We start from the raw sequence: 25,306 nt of genomic DNA on the forward strand, positions 1-25,306 counted from the left end.
AACTCTTGTAGGGTCATGTTTGAGTGATACAAAATTAAAAATGAATTCTAGTAAGATATATGCAACCCTGCTGTCTCGATTTTTAGCTTTAATATTGGGACTGATGGGAAGAAAAGGGAGACAGGGCTTATCAATAACCTTGCAAAGACTAATTAAACATTTAACCTTGTATTTTATGATTAGCAAACATGGTGTGCAGTTAAAATGAGCCTTTGGTGGTTTACATGTTTGTAAAATATTTTATTTTCCTAAAATATTTTATTTCTGAAGTTTATAGCTTTTCTTCTCAGTGCTGACTGAAATCCTATTTTGTGCTGATTTTTTTAATGTTCTTCATAGTATTGTCCACTGAAAAAGACACATAAAAAGCTTTGGGGAATTGTTCTAGAGTTAGTGGCCCTGGTACAGAAAGTGAGATTGAAAACCAGCCACCCCAGCTCACAATCCCAGCTTCTGTTAGGATGGTAACTGGGGCAATGAATTTGAGCTGTCATTTTCTTGGGATTCCTTTACAAATCAAAAGCCCCAGCTGTTTGTAATCCAAAATTTAAATATCTTTAAATTTACAGGTGTGCCTTCAGTTTTCTCAGTGAAGATTCTGTCGTTTGGAAACAACAAGTGCAAACTTCTGCTCAACCAGTTTATCCTGGTGCACCTGACCTTTCCTGGGGAGGACTCACCCCCAGAGACCTGTGGCTGCTTCCCCCTGGCTCTGCCTGCAGGAGCTGTGGGGAGAATAACAGACTCCCAGTTCTGCAGGGGGATCCTGTTCCTGCTGGACCCTGCTGGCTGGATTTGTATCCTTTGCAGGAGAGCTCGGGGAAGATCACCTGGAAGAGCAAAGCTGCTTTTCTCTGCTCTCAGGGCTGAGCAGAAACTTCTTTACAGACATTTAAGTGGTGCCTGCAGGGAAGGTTGTGCAGCCCAATCCTGGTTGTTGTAGGGAAGTTGTGTGTGCAGGGTTTCCCAGCACCCCGCTGGATTTATGGCTTTCCTTGAGGGGTTTGATTCATGGCTCTGTGTGTAACAGGCTGACTTCTGCTGCCAGCTCATGGCTCAATTAAAACAGAAATGATCTGCAGGCACACAGGGAGCTTGGGAGGCAGCTCTGTGTTGGGATGAGCAGGGGCTCAGGCCTGGCAGCTCCACCAGCTGCTGCCTTTAACCTGTTCCTGCTCATCTCCTCTGGCACATGAAAGCACAATAAATGTGCTTTAATGTGCTTTTTAGAGCCAAAATTCAGCACCTTCCCCTGGTGTGTAACTGTCGCTATTGGACACAAAATGAGTACACAGAAGCTTGGTAAGTTCAAAAGAGAAAAAGCCAATTTTATTTCTGACCTCGCAATATCTAGAATTCTAAAAGTGACAGTGGATTGGAGGATGCAGTTGCCACCTCTCCAACCACACTGGTCAAACCAACAGCCCATCAATTCTCCCACAAAGAAGAATGCAAAACAATCATTATTTACATCAACAGTGCGTGAGAACTCCAGTAGAAATATGTAAACATCAGAAGGCATAGAAAACTTTTAAAAGAACTTTAAAACTTTCAAAAGAGCTATAAAAGAAAACACTTTTAAAAACCAGGGCAGCATGTAACGGCTGTGTTGCTCACTCCAGGCCTGGATGCTCTTTGTTCCTTGATGCTCTTTGCAGACATATGTGACTGCTCTGATGGTGCCACCCTGGGGAAGGTCGGTGTGGCCCTGGGGGCTGGGCAGGGGCAGGGCCCAGCCCCTGTGTCCCCCCTGGCTGCCCTGGCAGTGTCCCCTGACCTCAGCACGGCCGTGGTGACAGACACCAGCCAGCGAGCCGTGGCTGTGCAGCTCAACACCTACTTCAGGTACAGCTCCCAGGGGTGCTGTGGGCTGCCCCGACCCTCAGGGCTCCCCAGGCTGGGCCAGTGTCCACAGGGTGCTGGCAGCTTTTCACTCTGGCTTCTGTGCTAGAGCAGAAATTCCCTCTTTGTGTAAAGATTGTCCTTGCATTCTTGCCCTAATTTATTCCCTGCCACTTTCACAAAGGAAACTGTTATCTGTAACACCTCTTCATTTAAATCTGTCTATTAACCAGCAGATAGACCTTGCCTTGCCCTTCAGTTTTTGCCAGGGAGATGAGGTGCTCTCCGTGCCAGGGGTGGGTGGTAGCACCTTTTAGAAGTACTGTGGTATGGAATTATCAAACTGTACTGGTACAGCTGTGCTGATTTAGCTTGCTAAATTAGGGCCAGGTGGTAATTAAGAGGTGGTGTCCACCTCAAAGGAAGGAGCATCAGGTTCTGATGGCTCACCTGCTACCCTGAGAGAAAACGGCACCCAGAGCTCCTGGAGGTGTTAAATGTGAAAAAAACATCTTAAATCATCTGAGCAAGATGGAATTTCATATTCATTTATTTACAGACAGTTCCCTGAACATTTGCTCTGTAAGAGAGATCCTGAAAATCTTCCAGTGAAGCCTGCAGAGGGGCTGGACGAGGATGACCTGGCCAGTTCTGAGCACAGCATGGAGCTGCTGTCGCTGCCCTTCCGCACAGACAGGTACAGGAGGGAAGGAGCTGCTGACACAGGCTGGCCTTTGCCTCCTCTGGAGCACTGATAATAAACTGCTGATTTGTTCTTTCAGCTGTGGCTGTGACAGGTAAAATCAGCCATTCTGCTGTAAATGTTTTGAATTTGGGGTGACCAAGACAGCTTTAGGTATGGCATTGGACAGCTTCCAAAGAGGAATTGCTGCTTAGGGGTTACCTCTGAGACTCAGAGTACTGATACTAATAAAGCATGTTAGTTATAACTTGGTGTATAGATGAGAAAGGTTCAGTTCTGGAGTTAGTTCCGTTCTACGGTTTTTTAATTGATAACTTTGTTATCAATCAAAAAATAATAGAACATTTGTATATAGCTATCTATAACTATAATTTATATATAATTATCTATAACTGTGTGTTCTACTATTTCTTACTTGGCATTTTCCGTGAGGAAAAGAAAACTTTTCATTAAAAACGCTGAACATGAATGTTGTCAGCTGATCCAGCTGTGGTCACTCAGCTTGGCTGCAGGGAGTATTTAGATGCAAATAAAGAGGCCATGGTAAGGTTAAAATGCAGTATGCTGGATGGATTTTATGAGCTCTAAGTGCATTTTATTGAACTGAGAAAGCTTTAGCTGCCTTGTTCTCGGGGTAACACCTGGTGTTACAGGTGACTGTCCCCTCGCAGGTCCTGGAAGGCACACCTCTCCTCTCTGTGGGACAGAGTGAGGAGGAGAAGACCACGAGGCTCTCCAGACTTGGTGACCGACTTGAATTTGCCGTGGTATCAGTTTTTTACCCATCTGGAAGATCACGATCCTGAAGTTTGTGAGGATCCCGAGAGGATGGTGGCCTTTGTCCCCCGGGCTGTCACACAGGCGGCTTCCCCGGCGCTGCACAGCCAGGCTGCAGCCCCTGGGAGAGCAGGACAGCAGTGGGCACAGATCCCCGTGGGAGCAGGCCAGGGAATGGTGAAACTGGAGTGCAAGCTGGTGACCGGAGCCAAGGCCGTGTTTGTGCTGCAGGCACAGGACACGGGGCTGTCTCTGGCGCTCTGGGATTTTGAGTCCCAGGACGTGACGTGTTCCCACTTTGGCAGGAGCGGTGTCTATGTGGAGTGCAGTGCAGAGGTGCCACTGTGTCTGCTGCTGACAGGTGAGGGCTCACAAACTGTCCTCAGGCAGCTGCTGCAGGGGTTTAGTGTTTTACCTGGCTGCTTTGGGCATTCCTGCTCGGGGGAAAGCCAAACGGAGCCGCTGCAGCTTTGCCCAGCTCTTCTGGAAGCAGCGGTGGGTAGAAACGCTGCTGCCCAAAAAGTGGCTGCTCTGGCTTTAGTGATGGCTTGGTTGTGTCCTTCAGAGCGTGGTCTGTCCCTGGTGCTGTTCGGGGTGACTCGGGAGGAGTTCCTGAGCAGGCTGATGATGTTTGGCAGCGCCGGGGTGGTGGATTCCGTGTGTCACCTCAATGGCTGGGAGAGGTGCTCCATCCCCATCCACGCCCTCGAGGTGAGGAAGGCTGCCTCGTGTCCTGCAAACAACAAACTCTGCATTTCAAGTATTGAGTGCGATTTAGCAATGCCAGTGTGGGTTTAGGCACACTTAAAAATGCCTCAGACCTAAGGGCAAAAGGAGGTGGTTTAGTTGTTAAATAAACAGTAAAACCCCAAGCAGATGAGTAACCCAAAGGAAGAAATACAGCAGCAAAGTGAATGCACATTAATAAAATAACAGAGAGCAAAACAGTGCTCAAAATTCCCTCTTAATTGGACCCAAAAGCAATTTCATCAGTTTCTGCAGCAGTTTTTGTCCCCTTGTAAAATGTTAAATGTGAAAAGAAATGCTTGGAACTAGGTTTCTGTGTTTATTGTGCTGTTCTTATAAAATTGCTGTGAGGTTGTTCAGAGTCCTGATTCTTACAGTGTTTGCTGCATGCTGCTGCAGTGACACTGAGGGTGTGAGGGCTGGAGCAGAGCCTGGCAGAGGGGCCTGGCAGGCACTGTGCAGGTCCCCTTGTCACTCCAGCTGCACACAGAGTTTCAATCCCCCTGCTTTTCTGCATGTGTGCTCTGCCACTGGGAATGGAGGAAGGATCCAGCAGGAAGGGCACAGTGTATGGGTGTAAATCCACGCTTGGTTGTTCTGTTTCACATTTACCTAGGCAGGTTTGGAGAATCGCCAGCTGGACACGGTGGACTTGTTTTTGAAAAGCAAAGAAAGTGTTTTCAGTCTGTCTGCAGCCTGCCCTGGGCCTGAGCACCCCGGGGGTGCTGCCTCCCAGTCCTACCTGAGAAGTAAGTGAGGAACCTGCAGCTGCTCAGAGGCTTTTTGCAGCCCTCTCTCCGCGTGGCTGAGTGCAGGATGCAGAGGTGTGAACTGTTTCTGGGACCTTTGCAGATTTGGAGGAGCTCAGGCCAGCTCTGAACTTGCTCTGCTCAGCAATCCAGGACAATGATCTGGAGCCTCACAGCAAACACTTCTCTGAGCAGCTCCTGAACCTCACCCTGACTTTCCTCACCAAGCAGCTGGAGGAAATCTTTCTGCACACAGAGGGTAAGAGCACTCCTTCTGGGTCATACTAGTAATGTGGGATCATTTAAGTAAGTAAGAACTGCTAATCCTTTTAATTAGGAGCTTAAATTTACCTGGGATTAACATAAAAATACTAGAATTAAGTGGGTGAAAGATGTTCGTCCCTGTGTTTTAGATTGGACTTACCTGACTAATAATTGGTGTGATTAATACAAAATTTCAGTTCTTCTTTACTGTCCCTGGGCAGGAAAACCCCTCAGTGAGGGCAGGGAGCTCTGTGGGGCTGTGGCTGTGTCCTGGCAGGGTGCTGGGAGTGCTGGGCTGTCACTGCCTGCACAGGGGACAGAGCTGATGTGCTCTTCCCTCTGAGGGGTGTCTGTTTATTCATCAGCACATTTATTAATTCAACTCTGCTAAACATTAAAATCCTGTCTGTTCATTCCCATTTAACTGATCTCTTGGATGCTTTTGGCAGAACCTGATGAGTTCCTGCAGAAGGCTGCAGATATTTTAACTGATTACATCATTAAACTGAGGAAATTCCTGAGGAAATACCCTCACCCAGTGATGGCCCCAGGGCACACGGGAGCTGAGCTGGATGAAGACCTGCCTGAGATAGAAGAGAGCAAAGAGTGGGAAAAACTGACACCAGAGGTGACAATGAATGACCCAGTTTTTATTACTGTGCTGAAGTTTATATAAGGAGATAATTTATGTGGAAATAGCTTAAAGTACTGGGGAAGAAAATCAACGTAGGGATGATCCAGGGCAGTTTGTTCCCTGTTTTTCCCTTCAGGAAGTAATTGCTGAGGCCATCCTCAGCAACAAAATCCCAGAGGCCCAGATCTTCTTCCGAAGGCAGCAGCATCCTGCCGAGAGCCTGCAGGAGTTCATCCAGGCAGGTCTGAGCCTGGTCTACGCCTGCCTGCTGAAGGGCAGCCCCAGGGAGGCTTCAGCGCTGCTGAGGAACATGGTGAGAGCTGCTCGGGGTGTCGCTGCTCTGGGACCTGCAGGGCACACGGGGGGCTCTGGGGTGGGTGGGATTCCAGTGGGGATGGTGGGCTGGTTTGGGGGAGCCTGGCTGTGGCTGTGTGAGGTGCTGGGCAGCAGGGGCAGGGTGGCTCTCCTGCCCCAACGGGGTTTGGGGACATCAGGGACATCCCTGCAGGAGCTGTGCAGGGTCTGTGTGTCAGGGCAGTGTGCTTTGGGAGGAAGGCAGCCGTGTTCAGGCTGTGTGTGATGTTTCAGTCTGTTCTGTGGGCACACTTCACAGCCAGCGTCCCTCTGTGCCAGGGCCTGGACGTGAAGCAGGAGCTGCACAAGATCTGCTTCCACACGCAGGACAGGCACGTGAGGGAGCTCCTGGTGAGTGCAGCAAAGCTGCCGGGGTGCAGGGCTGAGCCCTGTGTGTGCTGAGGGAAACTGGGGGAAGTGGGGCTACAGAAAACTTCAGAGTTTGATAGAAGGCTCACGGAGTGTGGATCTGTATGTAAACTTTGAGATAAGAAATGTCGACTTAGAAATGTTGTGGAACAGGACAGACATGAGAAATGGAACTAGAAATAAATTTCAAAGGATGGCCTTACAAATAAGGCTAGATGCTTTAGAGGAACAGAACTATGAAAGATGTATTGCAGTAGGACTTACAGGGTTAATTTTAGATGATTGGCTTTAAGGCATTTACAGCATGGTGTGGTTAAGGCTGATGGACCAAGAAACAGGTAAAATGTAATTAGGAAATAGTTGGCTTCTGATTGTGGTGGTGTGAATTACAACACCTGTATTGTCTCACCCTTCACATGAGACTGAAAATGGAAATAAAGGTTTTTAAACACCTCTCAGTTGCCTCATCTCTGGGTCAGAAAAAAGCTTAGTCCAGCAAGAAACCCCTGACTGGACTGGCCCTGAGAGCAGAGGCAGCCAGGGCTTGCAGCTGCAGCCTCCTGATGGCATTACTGCACATCCCTGTCCCTTTGCAGCTGAAGGACAGAGCTGTTGCAGTGGCATTTCTGGCTCTGATCTGGTTCTCTCTCACAGTCTGGAGTGCTCTTGTCATTTAAGTGCATTGCCCTCTGCCTCCAGAATTGTTTGCCTACCATTGGTTATTGCAGGATCATTTACAACTTGAATATATTCAAGACAGGTAAAAACTGGGGGCAGTTGGAGGTAATGTTTTTAACAGGTGGAGGTAACGCTTTAATTTGAATTAAAGGTCAAAGTCTTACAAGAAGAAAATTATTTTTCTGAAGAAGAGAAGAAAATGATTGACTTTGTGCATCAGGTTGAAAGCTTGTACTCAGAATCCTTCCAGGAAAATGAAGAGACTCAGTTTCTTTCCAGGTAATGTGGGTTATTAATTTTAATTATTAATTAACAGCATTAATATGTGCTGGATTCTACATTCAGTGCTGGATTCTACATTCAGTGAGATTTACTGCACTAATAAATACAGTCTTTAATTTCATTAACTTCACGCTGGTCTTAGTTTGCAGAAATCAGTCAGTGTGGGCACTGGGTAATTTTCTCATTTCTGTAGCAGTTACTGTCATGTTCTCTCATGACAAACTGTTGTGTGAATCATGACAAACTATTGTGAGGGTGACAGAGCTCCTCTGCTTCAAAGAAATCATTTTTAATAATAATATTAGAATTACTACTCAATTATTCATGCTCAGATGTTCGCTCTGGTTTTGATCTCTGATGCCTGCAATGCAGCAAGCTAAATAACCTGGAAAACAATTTTACAGTTAAATAATGGAAAAGCCGCTATGATACTCATAACTTGTTGTGTCAGCTTTGGAAAAACGAGGCAGCTCTTTACTTCTGAAGCCTGGGGGTGAGGTCAGTGCCTGTGGCACTGGCACTGGGAGCTGTGCTGAGCCTGGCTCGGTGCTGTGGGGTGTGCTGAGCCCCCTGAGCCCCCTCTGAGCCCTCTCCCTTGCAGGTGCAGCCCCTGGAGGAGGGAGCAGGAGCTCTCTGGGCCCCGGGCAGTGCTGTGCTCGCAGCTGGGCTGGGGCAGCCCTGCCGTGCCCCGGCTGACCGTGACCCTCAGCTGGGCTCTGTGCTGGGACCAGCTGCTGCAGGAGCTGCTTCTGCTGCCCTGGAGAGCACGCCAAGGCAAGTGCTGTGCCCCCGGGGGCTTCAGCTGGCCACTGGGCTCTGTGGGAGTGGCGTGGGCACAGCCACAGGGGTCACCGTGTTTGTCACTCCAGCTGGGTGACCGTGGGCTCCACCCTGTTCCATCCACCCTCCTCTTCCCGAGGAGAGGGGTTTGGAAGTGGCTGGAAGGGACTTGTCTCATGTGAATGCCACCCTCTGCCACATCCTGTCCCACCCCCTGCCCTGGGGAGCTGCTTCCAGCTCTGCCAACGTGAGGCTCCAAAAGCTGGAGCAATTCCCTTGATCTCGCCGTGCTGTTGGCAACTGTTCATTGAAAATAGGTACCTGGAGGGACAGGAGCCAGGGAATGGCTCCCTCTGCCAGGGGGCAGGCATGGATGGGAGATTGGGAATTGGGAATTGTTCCCTGGGAGGGTGGGCAGCCCTGGCACAGGTGCCCAGAGCAGCTGGGGCTGTCCCTGGATCCCTGGCAGTGCCCCAGGCCAGGCTGGATGGACTTGGAGCAGCCTGGGACAGTGGGAGGTGTCCCTGCCCAAGGAACTGGATGCTCTTTAAGTTCCCAGCCCAAACCATTCCACAATTCCGTGTAAGAAAATACCAGTATTTCCCTCAGCAGTGTTTGTGCGTGCTGGTTTCATCCATTTGCCTTTTTGAAACGCAGAACTCAAGAGCTGCAGCCCTGAGGTGCTCTGGATGCACCTGACAGCCCAGCATGACTGGCTGAGTATTTGTTCCTGGATTGAGGAGTCAGAGCCCAGCCAGGCTCCGTGTGGCCCGGCTGCCTGGCCCCCCCTGAGCCCTGACATCGTGGACAGGAGCACTCTGTGCAGCCCCTACATGAGACAGGACATCCTCAACAAGCTGGCCAGGTAGGGCCCCCAAGGCTTCACACTCTCCTTCCTGTGTGGAACCAAAATCAGGCATAAAATCCTTGTACATACTGGTTTTTATCCTGCTCCTTTTGGAAACAGCACGAATCTGTTGATAAATGTGATTTTAGTCTCCTACTTTTGGTTAAAACAGTAACCACGAGAGCAGGAGCACTCTCCCTCAGCCCTTGGCTGTTTCCCAGGGGTTGTGTTCCTGCTGCCCACCTTAATGCCAGGGAAGAAATGCTGAGCATTTCACTGCTCTCAGCTCGCTCTGGGCAGTGACCTGCAGTAGCCACAGTGGTGTTGGGGCACAGGCAGATGGATTTGGGCATGCTGTGTTTGCCTCAGTAGGGAATTAATCCCTGAGGGGGAAAGGTCTGCTCGAATTCTGAGCTGGAAACCCCTATCAGAACTTGTCAGAGAGAGCTGTGTGATCAGTGTCTGTGCTTTTTTTTCTGACAGAAAGGGAATTTTTGTCCGTTCCGAGCTGGAAGATTTTGAGCTGCTGCTGCAGAGGTTGTCGTGCCTGGGGGGAGTCCTGCAGAACCCTCACCCTGTTCCAAAATACAGCACTGCCAGTGGCCTGGACTTCCATGCTCAGTTTGTCCTGCACTGCCTGGAGCACAGCCTGCAGTACTTGCTGTACACTTACCTGGACTATTACAGGTAGGAATGCTTCCATCCCTCAAACCCCACGAGGGGTCCCGATTTAAAGAAGGAAACACAATTTGAACACTTGGTGGTGACAGTTTTCCTCAGCCCTGGCAGTGTCATTTACCAGAAACTCTGGGATGGCGTGTGAGATTTTAAGCTGTGTTTTGAAGGTTTATTCAGACTGTGTTAATTTGTGTGTCAATCATGAAAGGAAACAATTACAGCTGTAATTAGTATAATGCTGTAAGCAATACAATTCTAAATGAGCCAAGACAAGTTGCTCTTCAGAAGCTCAATTTACAGAATTCAGAAACTCTCTTGAGCACAAGTGTGAGTTGACTCCTGATGTGTTCACAGATAAGGAAATTGCTGGTTTCCACCTAATCTAGGGTTAGTTGGGATTTGAAGGTGGTACCAGTATTAGCTATTGGAGCTATATGAATACTTCCCACTTAATGGATACTTGACAATTAAAATTTCTGAGCTCTAACTCCAGTCTAACACTGGAATCACCAGAGATGTAGAAGTGGACCAGAAAAAGTCAGTACATTATTTTCTGGTGTTTGTCCAACCACTTGTATTTGGCTTCAACACCCATGAGATGCTCCAGTCTTTAATGCTGTGTTACATCAGTGGTTACCAATGCTGCATTTTCACTCTGCTGCTCATTTATTTCCAGTTTAACCCCTTCAAACTGCCCTGTCCTGGATAACAAGGAGCTGCAGGAAGCACATCCCTGGTTTGAGTTCCTGGTGCAGTGCCGGGGGGTTGCCAGCAATCCCCGAGGTAGGAATCACTGCAGAGGGGGCTGGGCACAGCTGGGTTAAACCCCTGCTCTGCTGCAAAAGCCCCTGTCCATCCCTTCCTCATCTTGGAAATCTGGATTGTAATTCCTGCTTGAACTGTGCTTAAAGATCTGGAGGCTGCACAGAAGTGAGAATCACTCTTTGTGTAATCATCCTCACCGCCAGTTCAGTTACATTCCCAACAGCTTGAGCAGAAGGAGAATTCATAAGAAAACACACATCTCATTACATTTAAACCTTCCTCTAGTCCCTGTGGTGCATTTTGATTTCTCTGCCCTTGGATTGTGTGTTTGCTTTACTGAAAACCAGTAGAATTTGTGCTCCTGACTCACTGTACTTTTAAACATTTCATCTTCTGCAGAGTCACACATCAACAAAAGACAAAGCTGATCCCAAGTGAAGCTTTTTTTAGAAAGCATGGTCAGTGTAGGATAAAGAATTGAACCACTCCAGTGCTAAACTAAGTGTGGGGCTCAAGCCCAGTCCATCTGTATGGGCAAAGCTTGGTAAACCTTAGCTCATCTTCTCTGTGTTTATAGGCAAAGTGAGGGAAACCAGTATGGACAGCAAAAAGTAGAAAATTCAGCATTTTTCACAGTCAGAGGACAGCTGCAATGTGTGATTGATGGTTTAATGCTGCTTTTACATGGAGTTAAATGTCCCTTTTTTTCCTTTGAAGATCCCAAGATGATTTTCCAGGCGAGTCTGGCCAATGCTCAGATGCTGATTCCCAGCAGCCAGGGGGGTGTGAGCAGCATCCTGCTGGAGGGCAGGACCCTGCTGGCCCTGGCCACCACGGTCTATGGGCCTGGGGGCATCGACCAGGTACTGCCTGCTCCCCCCTGATCCCCCCTGATCCCCCCTGATCCCCCCTGATCCCCCCTGATCCCCCCTGATCCCCCCTGATCCCCTGTCCTGCTGCTCCCCTGTGCTGCACTCACGGCTGTGATAGAAAAATGACAGCACAGTCACCTGCAGCACCAGGTGCTGGGGAAGATGGGTCTGATACCACTTAAAAGCATTTTACAGGAAAAAAGATGATACTTTCTGTGTTCTGCATGCCCAATTCCCATGGGTGGATTGGCACACCCCAAAATTGTTTTGTTGCTGTTGGATGCAGTTTCCTCCTCATTAATTTTGCTTGCTTGCAATGTAGGTCCTTCAGAATGAAGATACAGAAAAACCTCTAAAGAAAGTTGATCCACAGCTGTTAAAAATGGCCTTGAGCCCTTACCCCAAGCTCAAGGCTGCTCTCTTTCCCTCCTGCACTGCTCATGGAATTCTGCCTCCTGACATCTCTCTCTACCACCTTCTGCAGGTACAGAGTGCTTTTGGCAGGGCACGAGGGCAGAGGAGTTTGTTTGAGCTAAAGCTGGCTGTGGGGCCAGGGGTTGTTTCTTTGGGATCCTCGGTGTGGAGCTGAGGCTCACAGCTTCATCCTGAGCTGCTTTTTCAAGTGGTGTCTGCACCCTGTGAGTTTGCAGTGCTGGCATGTCAGAGAGGGATGTTCTCACAGTCTTCAGTGGGCAAGGTGTTAAACCCTGCAGAAATTGCAATATTTAAATTTTTAAATGTTTGCAACTGTAAGGGAATTAGAAATTGAGAGTTACAGGACAGTGATGTGAAATTCTTAAGCTGCCTCAATTAATTTTGTTTCTCATCTTTCAGTCATTAATGCCCTTTGATCCCAGGAAATTGTTTGGCTGGCAGTCAACAAACACTCTTGCTGTGTCAGGTATGTCCCTTGCCAAGGTTTACATGTTATACTAGCCTGAGCACCTAAAATAAGTTACTTTCCAGGGGAATTATTTAGCAGATAAATTTACTCAAAAAGCAAGAAAAATAGTGTTTGAATTAGAATTCTAGATTTTTGCGTTAAGCAGAACTTGTGCTAAATATCAAAAAGTCTCTAAATATAAGCTAGCAAACCAGTGTTTTCTTTTACAAGCAAGCCGAGGTGGGGCAGAGCTGTGCTTTCCCAGCAGGGTGGGATTTCAGTGTGGGTTTGGACGTGCATTGCAGCCCGAGGAGCACATCTGGCTCTCAGTGCAGCTGCTGCAGCTCAGCCCTGCTGCTGCTGGCAGCCCAGCGTGTCCCTGGCAGCGCTGCTCTGTTGTTCCAGATGCCTGGAGCGAGCTGCCCCACTTCTCCAGCCCCCAGCTGGTGAGCAGGCACGCCGTGCTGGACAGCTTGGACTTCCTCTTCTACCTGCTGCAGGGCCGCCCTGCCTTCGCCTTCGGCACCTTCCTGGGGCAGCAGCTGGCCCGGAGCAAAGCCCCCAGGCAGCTGTGAGTGTCCCAGCAGGGAGGGCATCCCCCCACCCAGCAGCTGGGCTGGGCTGTCCTAGGGGCTAGAAATCACATAGCACCTGAAAGGAGGCGAGCTTTGCTTGGAGCCACCTCAGTAAAATCCGCACCAGGGAAGTGAGGAGAATATTCCAGTCAGATCAAACGTGGGTGGGCTCTACTTTAGGAGCCTGAGCCCCTAGGTGACTTTCTAGGAAAATGATGCCCCTTTTCTGCGACATTTCATAATGGTGGCACTTCTTTAGTTTAATTAGTAAGGCAAAAAATGCGCTGGAGGTTGATGGAATTTAATGTTCTGGCTGAAGCTTCAAAATCAGGCGTTCAGAAGGGTGACACATCTTGCTTGAACGCGTGAAATTTGCTGTTTAGTGTGGGAATTAGAGCAAATCACTTTGCTTCTGGAATGTCTGGTTTGTGTATTAGTCACTGGTTTTCTCTCCACTGTTTCCACACAGAGCAGTTTCTCTGGTGTAAACAGGGAAAACTGGGGCAAAAAGGGAACCATACATTAATGTGAAGTTTAACAGAGTCAGGGATGCAGGATGATTTCAGTGACTGCTGTGGAAAACCTCTTTGGGTGCATTTTTCTCTTAGCAGCATCTGCAGGTCAGGCTGGGGTTCCTGGTGCTGCAGTGGGCTGTAAACTCTGCTTTAAAGGCTCTTGCTGCCCTCAGCTGCTGAGGGGGTTTCTGTTAATTAACCAATTCTGTCCTAAGAAAGGTGACCCCAACTCAGGGATCAAATGATGATGTCAGGTTCCAGATCAGAAGGCTGAAGGATAGCTTTATTAAAACTATGCTATATTACATTAATATACTATTTAAGGAGAGAATAACTTATTTTACATACATACTTCTTTCTTACTTGACTATTAACTCACAAACTTGTGACTTCTCTGCTGAGAGGCCGAGACACAGTTGGATCTGATTGGTCATTGAACCTAAATAACTTTCACTAGAATCTAATTAAGTCATCACTTCAGGTAAACAATCTCTATAGTAAATTCTGCATGGGGGAAAGAAAGGATCAGAGGTAAAAATTGTTTTCTCTTCTCTGAGTTTCTCCTGAGAGACAGAATTATGTCTCTCTGTCCAGAGAGTGTGAATGCCACACAATTCCACTGCCTTCAGTTTTTGATGAACGTGTTAAATTGCAAGCTCTGCTTATCCACGTGTGAGCCTCCATTCTCATACCCACGTTTTTCACAAATGTGGAACTTTTGGCTCCTAATGCCCTTTGCTGCCAATGACCCAGAGCTCAGCAAAGGCCACGGGTGCTCGTTTGCCTGGGGAGGAGCAGGTTTGGGGGTCACTGGGAGGGGGCTGAGCAGGTTGGGGGGCACTGGGAGGGGGCTGAGCAGGTTTGGGGGTCACTGGGAGGGGGCTGAGCAGGTTGGGGGGCACTGGGAAGGGGCTGAGCAGGTTTGGGGGTTACTGGGAAGGGGCTGAGCAGATTTGGGGGTTACTGAGAGGGGGCTGAGCAGGTTTGGGGGTCACTGGGAGGGGGCTGAGCAGGTTTGGGGTCACTGGGAAGGGGCTGAGCAGGTTGGGGGTCACTGGGAAGGGGCTGAGCAGGTTTGGGGGTTACCTGGAAGGGGGGCTGAGGAGGTTTGGGGGTTACTGAGAGGGGGGCTGAGCAGGTTTGGGAGTTACTGGGAAGGGGCTGAGCAGGTTTGGGGGTTACTGGGAAGGGGCTGAGCAGGTTTGGGGGTTACTGGGAGGGGGGCTGAGCACTGCCCGGTGCTGGCAGAGGTGCAGCCCCGTTTGTCACTCGTTGCAGGATCCAGCAGGCAGCTCGGGAGGCCCGGGTGCTGGCTCTCTGCTCCTTCGGTGTCCCCGGGGTGGCTGCAGCCTGCGTGTGCTTCCTGGAGCTGCTGGGGCAGGACAGCCTGGGGCTGCGCGTGGGGCTGCGCGCCGCCAGCCTCATCTCCAGCCACAGCCCCTCCAGGGACTCCCTGGGTAAGGCTCCCTCCTCTGCCCCCACTGCCTGCTCTGGGGCTCAGCAGCGCCGTAAAACTTTGTTGTTCTTTTGTTCCTGTTTTTTAATTTTTTTTTACTAATTTTGAAAGGTGCATTTTGATCCTGTAGTGTCAAATAAGTCAGGCAGACTGATAGAGCCTCTATCAGGTCTAACAGACACTGTCCAGCCTGGGACTGATACTGGTGAGGTTCAGTGGTAGCAACATTACAGAGAGTTAAACAAAGTCCATTGCCAAATTTCCTTTCTCCTTCGTATCATATACCTGCAGGGAGATCAGGTGTTCAGAGCTGGAGGGAAATTAAATTTATCCTAGAAATAACTTGAGAAAGTTGAATGTCTAACTCCAGGGCCACAGGTGTCTGCTTTCCCAGCTAGGAGGATACTGGTGCTCCTGAAAATGCTGCCCTGGCTCTGATCCCAGACAGCACCTCAGGAATGTGTTCTTTTAAACAGTTGAGAAGTTAACAAAGTTGGCTGATGGTGAAAAAGCAGCAGCAGCAGCACTCCTGACCTCCTTGGAGGAGGCCTTCTGGGATGCCATTGAGCAGCAAGGAATAGAGAGGTGAGAGCAGCCTGGTCTGAGGGGTTCCCTGGGAGATGGGGGCTGAGCACTGCTGCTATCTGTGTGTCAGATAACACCAGAGGGGCAGGGCAGGACAGTGACCTGGCTGCAGTGACCCCTGGCATGCCCTGGTGCTGCCTGCAGGCAGTCACAGGTACTGGAAATGCTGATGTCTGACTCTAGTTCAGAAGGCTGCGTGATTTCTGTATTATAACTATACTAATATACATTAATATACCATTTAAAGGAGATACTAAAACTACACACCTACTTTTTCTAACTCACTCACAACTCCTGGCCCTCTCTAGCTCAGCCCCAGGTGAGTTGGATTGGCCACCAGGCTCAAACAATCCTCACCAGAATCCAACCAAGCAACACCCAGGTAAACAATTCTCCACACACATTCCACATGGAAAAACAAGGAGCAGAAATAGAAATTGTTTTCTCTTTCTTCTCTCTGTGCTCCTCTATGAAAAATTCTGAGAGAGAAGCAGTCAGGCTCACCTCAGACCTGAGCATCTGCTGCAAATATTGCAGCTCTTGGCCTCTGCAGCTCTCTGAATTCCTTGCAGGACATCCAGTGACTCCAGAAGGCAATGGTCCTTGGTCATGCAGTTCTGCAAACTCCATAACCTGGAGCTGAGCACGTCCTTCCTGCGGGAATGTGCCAAATCCAACGAGTGGCTGCAGTTCCTCATCCAGACCCAGCTCCACGGCCACCAGCCAGCCCAGGTGAGCTGCCTGTTCCTGGGCTTTGGTTCTCTCAGGATGTCCATACCCTGGGACTGTGGTAGCCCTTCCCTTGTAGTTGCACTTGTAAATTTAATTTAAACTCAAGTAGTTACTGCTTTTTTTTTTTTTTAAATTGGAGAGTTGCCAGATGTTCAGTGTAAGTTATAATAAAGCCACTCATCTTTGCTTTCAAAACTCAAATAGATTTTTTTGGCAAAGATACTTAAACTTTCGAGAATCCAAATTTTCCACCTTTTGGTTTTGAACGTGATTTAAAAATGAATAAAATACTCCAGTAAAAGCAATTGGGAAAAGTCATATGAGGGAGATTCAGCAGGCTGAGGATTTTAACTCAGATCTCCTTGTTGTGTTGAGGAATCTATAACTCTGCAAAAACACCCAAGTGGACCCTGTTTATGCTCTGTTCCTTTGGGGAGCTCCTTTGGGGAGGTCAGGGATGCAAGAGAGAGCAGAACTGCGGCTCCCTAGGAGACATTTGAGCTTTCACTAGAGTAATTCACACCTGCAGCGCCCTTTTTCCTCTCTGGGTGCCCCGGGTTGTTGTGGCAGCGGGATTTGGCGTGCTCTGTGTGGCATGTGTGTCCATGCAGAGCCCTGACCAGGCTGTGTCCCCCAGGTGCTGCCCCTGCTGCAGGAGTTCCCCGCCGTGCTGCGGGATCACCTGGAGCTGGCCCTGGGGAAGGTGCCGGGCAGTGCCCGGGCGGGGAGCGTGTTCCAGGTGCTGCTGCGGTGCCAGGAGCAGCCCAGCGCCTGCTGCTGCCTGCTGGCCGAGGGGCTCCGTGCCCAGGCCCCCGTCCTCAGCGTGCTGGCAGCCTGCTGCCCCGTGAGTGGAGCCCCTGCCTGCATCCCACACTGCCCTTCCCCGCTGGCTGTGCCCCTTCCCCGGGGACATCAGCTGTAATCCCGGGGAGATCAGCTGTAATCCCGTCCCTCGGGCCTCCCCAGGGTGCCAACCTCATCTCCTGCCTCTGCGTTTGGATCCTCACCTCCGCGGATGATGCCACCAGGGCTGAGGCCACCGCCCGCACCCGGGGCTGGGCAGAGGGGGCCCAGTGGGACCTGCAGGACCTTGCTGCCATCTGGAAAGTCTTCTTGAGGAAGCAGAAGAGTAAAACGCTTCTGAGTGGCTTCCAGCTCTTTTTAAAGGTGAGGGAATGTGGTTTCAGGGGTATGTTTGATGTGTTTCACCCTTCTGGGCCTGTAAACCCCCTCTGTCTTGCTGTGTGCCAAGGATAACCTGGCTACCCACTGAAATTCCCAGTCGAATTGGAACTTCTTCAAATTATCACAGATTTTTAGATCCTACATTAACCTTGCATGCGATTTTAATAAATTAAAGCTTCATTGTTCTGCTGCTGAGGGAGACAAATTCTACATTTATTGAGTTAAATAATAGATGATTTTTAAAAGTAGGCTTTATTTGTTGAGGTACTTTTGGGAATTTATTAGCATCTGTTTTTGTGTCTTAAAGGACTCCCCTTTGCTGCACATCCTGGAGATGTATGAGCTGTGCATGAACTGTAAAAAGTACAACGAAGCTAAAACCAAACTGGACAAATTTCAGGAAAGCCTGACAAACGTAAGGAAATAAATTTTCTCTGAGTGTCACTGCTGGGATTGGGCAGCTGGGCCAAGAGGAGCAGTGTGTGAAAACACTCTGTCTCTCAGTGCAGAGGCTTTAACAGCTCTTTCCTTTCCATTTTCCATCCCGGTCTCTGGCTCCCTGGACACGGTGACGTTCCCTGTCACTCGTGCTTTTCCTCCTGGGTGCTCAGGCAGCTCGGGTCCCTTCCCCAGTGAGGCAGGGCTGTTTGTGTAACCATGAATTCCCCTGGCCCTTGCTGGGCCTGCTCAGCTCTCACCTGTGGAATGTCACCTCTGTGGGGTGTCCCACGGGGCATTAACCCCTCGTTTCCCACAGGCGGGGGCCGCGGGGCTGCCGCTGCCGTGGCTGCGCACGCAGGCGCTGTTCCTCCTGGAGCTGATGCTGCAGCAGTGCCGCACCGACTACGAGCTGGGCAAGCTCCTGCAGCTCTTTGCTGCAGCAGAGAACCCGCTGCTGGACGGTGAGCACAGCTGAGCCCAGCCCCGTGGCAGGGCTGGCTCCTGGGGAAGCTCAGCCTTCGCTGGGCTGCAGCCCCGGCTCTCCTGAGCTCTCTGCTCTCTCTGACCCAGGCCCCCACCTGAAGAGGCTCTGTGCCCTCAGCGAGGCCCTGAGGGACTCCTCCATCTCCATCAGCCGCTCCATCCTGAGCTCCTGCAGCCTGGAGGCGTTCCAGGGGGAGTGCAGCTCCATTCTGGAGCAGCTGCAGGACAGAGGAATGTTCAGCCTGGCTCGGGAGGTGGCGGCCCTGGCCGAGCTGCCCGTGGACAGCGTGGTCACACACGAGGTACAGCGCAGTGAGTGACACTCACCTCTTCCTGCTGCTGCCAGGAGTGAGGATGCAGCTTCCCAGCCTTCCTGAAGCATTGTGGTTTTTGTTAAGCAATGTTTTATTTTAAATGCAAGTGCACTGAACACACTGGCTCTATGTGCTGAGCTGCAGGGTACAGCTGTTCATTCTCTTTCTGTTTTTATTTGTATGCAATCAGTTTTATTTGGGGAGAAAAATAGATGGGTTATCCATCAGGGGGTGGAATGAGATGATCTTTAAGGTCCATTCCAAGCGAAACCAGTTCTGTGACTTGTTTCATATTGGGGCACTTCCCTAAATTCATTATTTCAGTGCTGGCCATCCTGTGTGAGTTGCAGTTTTCTTCCTTGGAAAGATAACTGTGATAAACCTCTGCGGATTTTACAGGTTCTGAGGGATCTCCATCACTTAAGAGACACTGGACAGTGGCATCAAACCCAGACAAGAGCCGAGTTCTGGAAGAAGTGCAATGAAACTTTCAGCAAACACGGCATCCGCAGCCGCGCCGCCGCCGAGTTCTTCCTGCGCCAGGCTGAGGGCACGAGGGAGTCCCCGGGGCAGGAGCAGAGAGCTGCCGTGGTGGAGAGGGAGCTGCTGCTGACCCTGGCGGGGCACTGGCTGGCCAAGGAGCCCGGGCTGGCCGTGCAGGAGCTGCAGGAGCTGGAGAAGCAGATCTGGCTGTGCCGCGTGGCCGAGCGCGCGCTGCCGGCCGAGCCCGCGGGGCCGTGCCCCGGCACCGTGGCCCTCGCCAGCCTGGCACGGCGCTTCTCCTTCGCCGGGCTGCCGGCCCTGACCGCGGCTGGGGGCCACGGGCTGAGTGTTCCAGCCCGTGGGGAGCCCCAGGAGGCGCTGGGCACGGTGGCACTGGGCACAATGGAGCTGGGCACAGCAGAGCAGGCGGCGCTGGCCGCACTCCTGGGCGCCCTGCTGGACCAGGGCAGCGTGCAGGAGGCCGCCCGCGTGTGCCGCTACTTCCAGCTGTGGCACAGGGACGTGGCCCTGGCGCTGCGCTGCCGAGCCCTGGCGCTGGGCGAGGCCGGGCTGCAGCCCGAGGTGCCGGCCCTGCTGACGGACCAGGACAGCACAGCCCCCGGCAGTGAGTGACCACAGCCCTTGCCCTGCCTCTGCCCCCTCTGCAGCAGCTCCTGCCTGCTCTCCCTGCTGCAGAAATGCTCTGCTGGAAGGAATTCTGTGTCCTTGCTGTGCACGGTGCCCTGGCTCTCTGTATAGTTTCCCTAAATCCTGAACCTTTCATCTGTCACAGCTCTCAGTTCTGTCACAGCCCACAGCTCTCAGTTCTGGCCCAGTGAAGCAGCACTGGGCTTTACCCCTCTTGCTGCTTTCAGAAAACACTCCACTAATTTTTTTTTTCTGTAGCTGAAGCAAGGAAATGCCTCAATTAATACATTTTCCTGACTCCTTTGTGCATTATGAAGGGTTTGGAGTTTCTTGCTTAGTAGCAAGGCTAAGGCTGAGAATGTTTATGTAAAGTTCTCTGCATGTCTGTGGAGTCTGAGCAAGTTTCAGCTGGAACATCCCTTTCTAATAGTGATGTGTAAAGCTGAATAGACACAGAAGAGCATAAATGAATCCTAACCCAGCAGGAAGGCTGCAGAACCCTTCTTAGTCTTAGAAATCTTATATCTGAGGTATTATCGAGGATATTTGTGCTCTGTTACATTGTTTGCACCCTGAAACAAATGTAATATTTAAAAATCACAGGTGCCAAGAGCTCAGTTTTCAAAGGCTGAGGAAGTGTTACGGAATTGCTGCAGGGTTTGGGAGCCCTGTCCCCCGGGTGTAAGGGAGTTGTCTGCCTTGATGAGGTAGGAATTGATGTTTTTTTGTTCCCAGCATCCAGCCTGGAGGACTGGACCCCTCTGGGGTGTGAGGACGATGCCGTGGTGGCAGCGCTGAAGGCCCTGGCAGAGGAATGTGTCCATGGCAGGGGCTACTGCAGGCAGGTCCTGTGCCTCTACGAGCTCTCCAAGGTGAGCCCAGGGCCTGTCCCGCCCTGCTGGGGCTGGGGAGGGCAGGCTGAGGGGAGGAAGGTCTGGGCAGGTGCCCTCGAGGAGCTGCAGAGGGTGGAATTCAGCCCTTTGTGTGGGAAAAGGCCAGAGGCGTCCTGGGCATGAGGAGCTGAGCTTGGGCACAGCTGGAGTTCAGCTCCAGGTGCTGCAGTCCCACCCTGCCAGGCTGCGCTCCTCAGTGCCCTGTTTGCTTTTTGGGCTGAAGCTGCAGCGGTGTCCTTGGTTCTGGGCTGGACAGGGATTGTTTTATCTGACTGAGCTGTGAGGGGAGCTTGCTTTGGAGTTCGGAGTTATAAACTAATGCAGTGCAGAGTCTGGGAAATGGGAAAGCTCAAGGCTGGGCTGTTCCTGTGGGGAGGTCAGGGATGCTCTGACTGATTTTTGGTGCTCCCCAGGAGCTGGGCTGCTCCTGTGGGGAGATCAGGGATGCTCTGATAGGGTTTGGTGGGCAGATCAGGGATGCTCTGACAGGATTTTGGTGCTCCCCAGGAGCTGGGCTGCTCCTGTGGGGAGATCAGGGATGCTCTGACAGGGTGTGGTGGGGAGGTCAGTGATGCTCTGACAGGATTTTTTGGTTCTCCCCAGGACCTGGGCTGCTCCTTTGGGAGGTCAGAGAGTCTCTGACAGGATTTTGGTGCTCCCCAGGACCTGGGCTGCTCCTGTGGGGAGGTCAGGGATGCTCTGACTGGGTTTGGAGGGGAGCTCAGGGATGCTCTGACAGGATTTTGGTGCTCCCCAGGAGCTGGGCTGTTCCTTTGGGAGGTCAGGGATGCTCTGACTGATTTTTGGTGCTCCCTAGGAGCTGGGCTGTTCCTTTGGGAGCTCAGGGATGCTCTGACTGATTTTTGGTTCTCCCCAGGATCTGGGCTGCTCCTTCGCGGCGGTGGCGGCGCGGGAGCCGCGGGAGGTGTTCAGGGCCATCCTGGCGCGGCGGGGGCCGGAGCGTGGCCGCAGGGCTCAGGCCTTCATCGCCTGCCAGGGGCTGCCCCCGGCTGCTGTGGCCCCGCTGCTGGCACAGCAGGTCACCCAGGAGCTGCTGGCATCGGCCCAGGGCAGAGGTGAGCACGGGTGGAGTTTGTGGGAGCAGGGAGCACACCTGGGCTGTGCTGGGGCACAGGGAGCACACCTGGGCTGTGCTGGGGGCACGGGGAGCACACCTGGGCTGTGCTGGGGGCACAGGGAACACACCTGGGCTGTGCTGGGGGTACAGGGCACAGGGAGCACACCTGGGCTGTGCTGGGGCACAGGGAGCACACCTGGGCTGTGCTGGGGGCATGGGGAACACACCTGGGCTGTGCTGGGGTTTGGTGTGTGCACAAGGAACAGGAACAGGCCAGGTTTGGTCTCTGGGGGGATTTGTATGTCCCCAAGCAGCCCCTGCACTCCGTCCCTGAGGGCTCAGCACAGCTCTGCTCTGTGAGCATTGTCCCCTTTTTTAAAGTTTTATTTAAAGCCTTATTGAAAGTTCCATACAGATGTTCATTTCTAGTTACTCCCGTGTCCCGTGTGGTGTTGCAGTAGTTAAGGTTGTATTTTTATGGCCATCAATTTAGTATTTTTTTTTAAAAAGGGGTTTTAACCTTGGTCTTTGCTGCCCCACATCATCTGGCTTGGGAATATCATGTGCATTTCCCTTGACAAAGGTTCTCCCCTTTCTTTTTTCCTTTGGGGGAGTAAGAGGCATCTCTGTGGTTGTCCACTAGGATTTTGTTGGGTTGAACTGGCAAAAAAAGTATTTTCTGTCTGTTAAATTAAAGCAATAACACCCAAAGTGTCTTTAGGATTGTAGTCCCAAGTCCTCAGTCAGTCTGGTTGGTACCAGGTTGGTTTGTTTGGGGTTTGTTAATTAATGATAAATAGGAGTTCTCTCCTGCACGGTCAGGAGTGGTGACAGGCTTCTCTCTCTGGCCACAGGGCAGAAGGTTTGGAACCCTGCAGTGGAGAGCCAGGAGCTCCTGGAGCTTGCCAAGCTGTGCCAGGATCACACCTTGGTTGGGATGCAGTTACTGGATAAAATCTCCTCTGTCCCCTGTGGGGAGCTGTCGTGCAGTGAGTAAATACAAATCCTGCCTGGTGTAACCTGTGTGTAACTAACCTGGTGCTGGCTGGAACTCACAGCTCAAAGGGGAGGTGCTGCTGCTGGTCTCAGGTTTGATATTCGATTAGTTGGGCTGATGATGTGCACAGGGTGTTGCTTAAGGGTTTATTTTCCAAACAAAATTCAGATTTTTGTGCTAAGCAGGAGGTGGGAAATGCAGCCAGGGAGTGCCCTGAGCTGAGGTGGTTTGTTACAGAAGGGGCACTTTGTTTTTACTCATCACAGTGAGAAATGGAATGTTTCAAAGGCAAATGCAAAAGTGGTGCCCTTCCTTTTCCAAGGCAGGGCTGGCAGGCGGTGCAGTGACGGTGTGTTACACGTTGGGGGTTCTGTGCTTGTGTGTTTTGTGTTTCCTGGAGAGAGGCAATAATTCCCTCCCTCAGCCCTTTGACTGGAGTACCAGGATGCTTCTGCCCTCAGTTACAGAGCTGCTGATCCTGGCCCACAGCTGCTTCAGCCTGACGTGCCACATGGAGGGGATCACACGCGTGCTGCAGGCGGCTCGGCTGCTCACCGAGGAGCACCTGGCTCCCAGGGAGGAGTACGGGCTGGTGGTGAGTGTCCCTGGGCTGGGGCTGTGCCAGGGCTGTGCCAGGGCTGTGCCTGTTCCAGGGCTGTGCCAGGGCTGCCCAGGGCTCCCCATGCCTGTGCCAGGGCTGCCCATGCCTGTGCCAGGGCTGTGCCAGGGCTGTGCCAGGGCTGCCCGTGCCTGTGCCAGGGCTGCCCAGGGCTGTGCCAGATCTCCCTGTGCCTGTTCCAGGGCTGTGCCTGGGCTGTGCCAGGGCTGTGCCAGGGCTGTGCCAGGGCTGCCCGTGCCTGTTCCAGGGCTGCCCAGGGCTGCCCGTGCCTGTTCCAGGGCTCCCCGTGCCTGTTCCAGGGCTCCCCGTGCCTGTTCCAGGGCTCCCTGTGCCTGTTCCAGGGCTGCCCATGCCTGCCCAGTGGAGATTCAGCTGCTGGGCAAATGTGCTGCTCTGTGGCACCGGGCACCTTTAATTGCTGCCCTGAAGGATCTCCTGGAGCCTGGGACGTGCCCAGTGGGAAGGTGTCAGTGCTGAAAGCTTCACTGCCTATTTTGATGGGACGAAGCCCTGCCCTTTCAGTTTGGGTTGGTTTAGGAGTGCCCTAAACCAACACATGCAGCAGGAGTGCCCGGGCTGCCCTGGCAGGGCATGGTGGCACTGCCCTGCAGCTCCCGCTGTCCCCGTGTGTCCCCAGGTGCGCCTGCTGACGGGCATCGGCAGGTACAACGAGATGACCTACATCTTCGAGCTGCTGCACCAGAAACATTACTTCGAGGTGCTCATGAGGAAGAAACTGGACCCGGTACGTGAGGGACAAACCTGCAGGGAACTGTGGCTGCATCAGGGATTCACAGGAAATTGTCCAGGCATTTTAATTCCCAAGTAGAATTTACTTCCTGAATTGAGAGTCAGGTTCCACAGAAGTAAATTAATGCTGGGGTTTAGTCTTATTTTAGTTGAACGATTTTTTCCTAGTTAGAGAAAAAGTCAGGGTTACATTGAGAGCAGCATTGAAACTTAACCTTGGCATTGTCAGAGTCTTCACGTCCTGCTGTGCTTTTATTTGCAGTTAAAGTTTCATGGGGGGTTCAGAAATCACAGCCATTCCCAGCTTGGCTTGAAGCAAGCCCCGGGAAGTGGCACACGTTGACATTTGTGTGTAAGGACGGGCACGGGCGCTGGGGTTTCACCCCGAGCTGAGGCGGCCGCGGGGCTGCTGTGGGGTTTTGGGGCGCAGGGTCCCTTTTTTTGGGGGCAGGGTGGTTTGTGGGGGTGTCCCGGTGCTCAGGTGCCCTCTGTGCCCAGAGCGGGACGCTGAAGGCGGCGCTGCTGGACTACACCAAGCGCTGCCGGCCCGGCGACAGCGAGAAGCACAACATGATCGCGCTGTGCTTCAGCATGTGCCGGGAGATCGGCCAGAACCACGAGGCTGCCGCCTGCACCCAGCTCAAACTCATCGAGTGCCGGCCCTGGGGTGAGCTGGGGACGGGCAGGGGGTCCCTGCTGGGCTGGGGTCCCTGCTGGGCTGGGGTCCCTGCTGGGCTGGGGTCCCTGCTGGGCTGGGGTCCCTGAGCTCCCTGAGCAGCGTCCTGCATATCCTCAGAGGCTCTGACACTCGGGGCTTTCCTGGTGTGACATTCCCTGGGGCAGCTACAGACACAGCCAGGCTCCCCTCAGCCCAGGATGGCTTTGTGGGGCACAGCCAGGCTCCCCTCAGCCCAGGATGGCTTTAAGGGGGCACAGCCATGCTTCCCTCAGCCCAGGATGGGTTCGCAGGGCACAGCCAGGCTTCCCTCAGCCCAGGATGGTTTGTGGGGCACAGCCAGGCTTCCCTCACCCCCAGGATGGGTTTGTGGGGCACAGCCGGGCTTCCCTCACCCCCAGGATGGCTTTGAGGGAGCACAGCCATGCTTCCCTCACCCCAGGATGGCTTTGTGGGGCACAGCCGGGCTTCCCTCAGCCCAGGATGGCTTTGTGGGGCACAGCCGGGCTTCCCTCAGCCCAGGATGGCTTTGTGGGGCTCTGTGAAGTGCTGGGTTTGTGTCTGTGCCTGCGGGACGAGCTCTGCAGCGTGGGCAGCGACACCAGGAGCTGTGCCCAGGGATTTCTGAGTGCATCTGCCACAAACGTGTGGC

The 25,306-nt window shown here is 52.0% G+C and overlaps 1 protein-coding gene across 3 annotated transcripts in view; it reads left to right on the forward strand.

Moving 5' to 3' along the window:
- The window catches only part of SPG11 (SPG11 vesicle trafficking associated, spatacsin), a 29,417-nt gene that overhangs the window by 1,405 nt on the left and 2,706 nt on the right, over window positions 1-25,306 (forward strand). The window contains exons 3-36 of one of the 3 annotated variants that reach the window (XM_072933756.1): window positions 570-797; window positions 1,659-1,845; window positions 2,402-2,539; window positions 3,217-3,683; window positions 3,888-4,033; window positions 4,686-4,818; window positions 4,922-5,077; window positions 5,532-5,710; window positions 5,853-6,029; window positions 6,350-6,421; window positions 7,269-7,396; window positions 8,001-8,173; window positions 8,837-9,044; window positions 9,510-9,713; window positions 10,381-10,487; window positions 11,187-11,332; window positions 11,664-11,825; window positions 12,176-12,242; window positions 12,630-12,795; window positions 14,593-14,771; window positions 15,247-15,355; window positions 15,928-16,087; window positions 16,725-16,931; window positions 17,054-17,254; window positions 17,580-17,687; window positions 18,030-18,174; window positions 18,284-18,498; window positions 18,910-19,618; window positions 20,377-20,513; window positions 21,412-21,610; window positions 22,467-22,601; window positions 23,071-23,204; window positions 23,866-23,973; window positions 24,477-24,645. In XM_072933756.1, coding sequence (XP_072789857.1) covers window positions 570-797; window positions 1,659-1,845; window positions 2,402-2,539; window positions 3,217-3,683; window positions 3,888-4,033; window positions 4,686-4,818; window positions 4,922-5,077; window positions 5,532-5,710; window positions 5,853-6,029; window positions 6,350-6,421; window positions 7,269-7,396; window positions 8,001-8,173; window positions 8,837-9,044; window positions 9,510-9,713; window positions 10,381-10,487; window positions 11,187-11,332; window positions 11,664-11,825; window positions 12,176-12,242; window positions 12,630-12,795; window positions 14,593-14,771; window positions 15,247-15,355; window positions 15,928-16,087; window positions 16,725-16,931; window positions 17,054-17,254; window positions 17,580-17,687; window positions 18,030-18,174; window positions 18,284-18,498; window positions 18,910-19,618; window positions 20,377-20,513; window positions 21,412-21,610; window positions 22,467-22,601; window positions 23,071-23,204; window positions 23,866-23,973; window positions 24,477-24,645 — 6,159 coding nt within the window. Of the gene's footprint in view, window positions 1-569; window positions 798-1,658; window positions 1,846-2,401; window positions 2,540-3,216; window positions 3,684-3,887; window positions 4,034-4,685; window positions 4,819-4,921; window positions 5,078-5,531; window positions 5,711-5,852; window positions 6,030-6,349; window positions 6,422-7,268; window positions 7,397-8,000; window positions 8,174-8,836; window positions 9,045-9,509; window positions 9,714-10,380; window positions 10,488-11,186; window positions 11,333-11,663; window positions 11,826-12,175; window positions 12,243-12,629; window positions 12,796-14,592; window positions 14,772-15,246; window positions 15,356-15,927; window positions 16,088-16,724; window positions 16,932-17,053; window positions 17,255-17,579; window positions 17,688-18,029; window positions 18,175-18,283; window positions 18,499-18,909; window positions 19,619-20,376; window positions 20,514-21,411; window positions 21,611-22,466; window positions 22,602-23,070; window positions 23,205-23,865; window positions 23,974-24,476; window positions 24,646-25,306 lie in introns of those variants that run through there. The other 2 variants (XR_003962205.4, XR_012057524.1) reach the window with 2 other exon arrangements.

This window comes from Taeniopygia guttata, chromosome 10 (assembly GCF_048771995.1).
Source record: "Taeniopygia guttata chromosome 10, bTaeGut7.mat, whole genome shotgun sequence".
NCBI lineage: Eukaryota > Metazoa > Chordata > Aves > Passeriformes > Estrildidae > Taeniopygia > Taeniopygia guttata.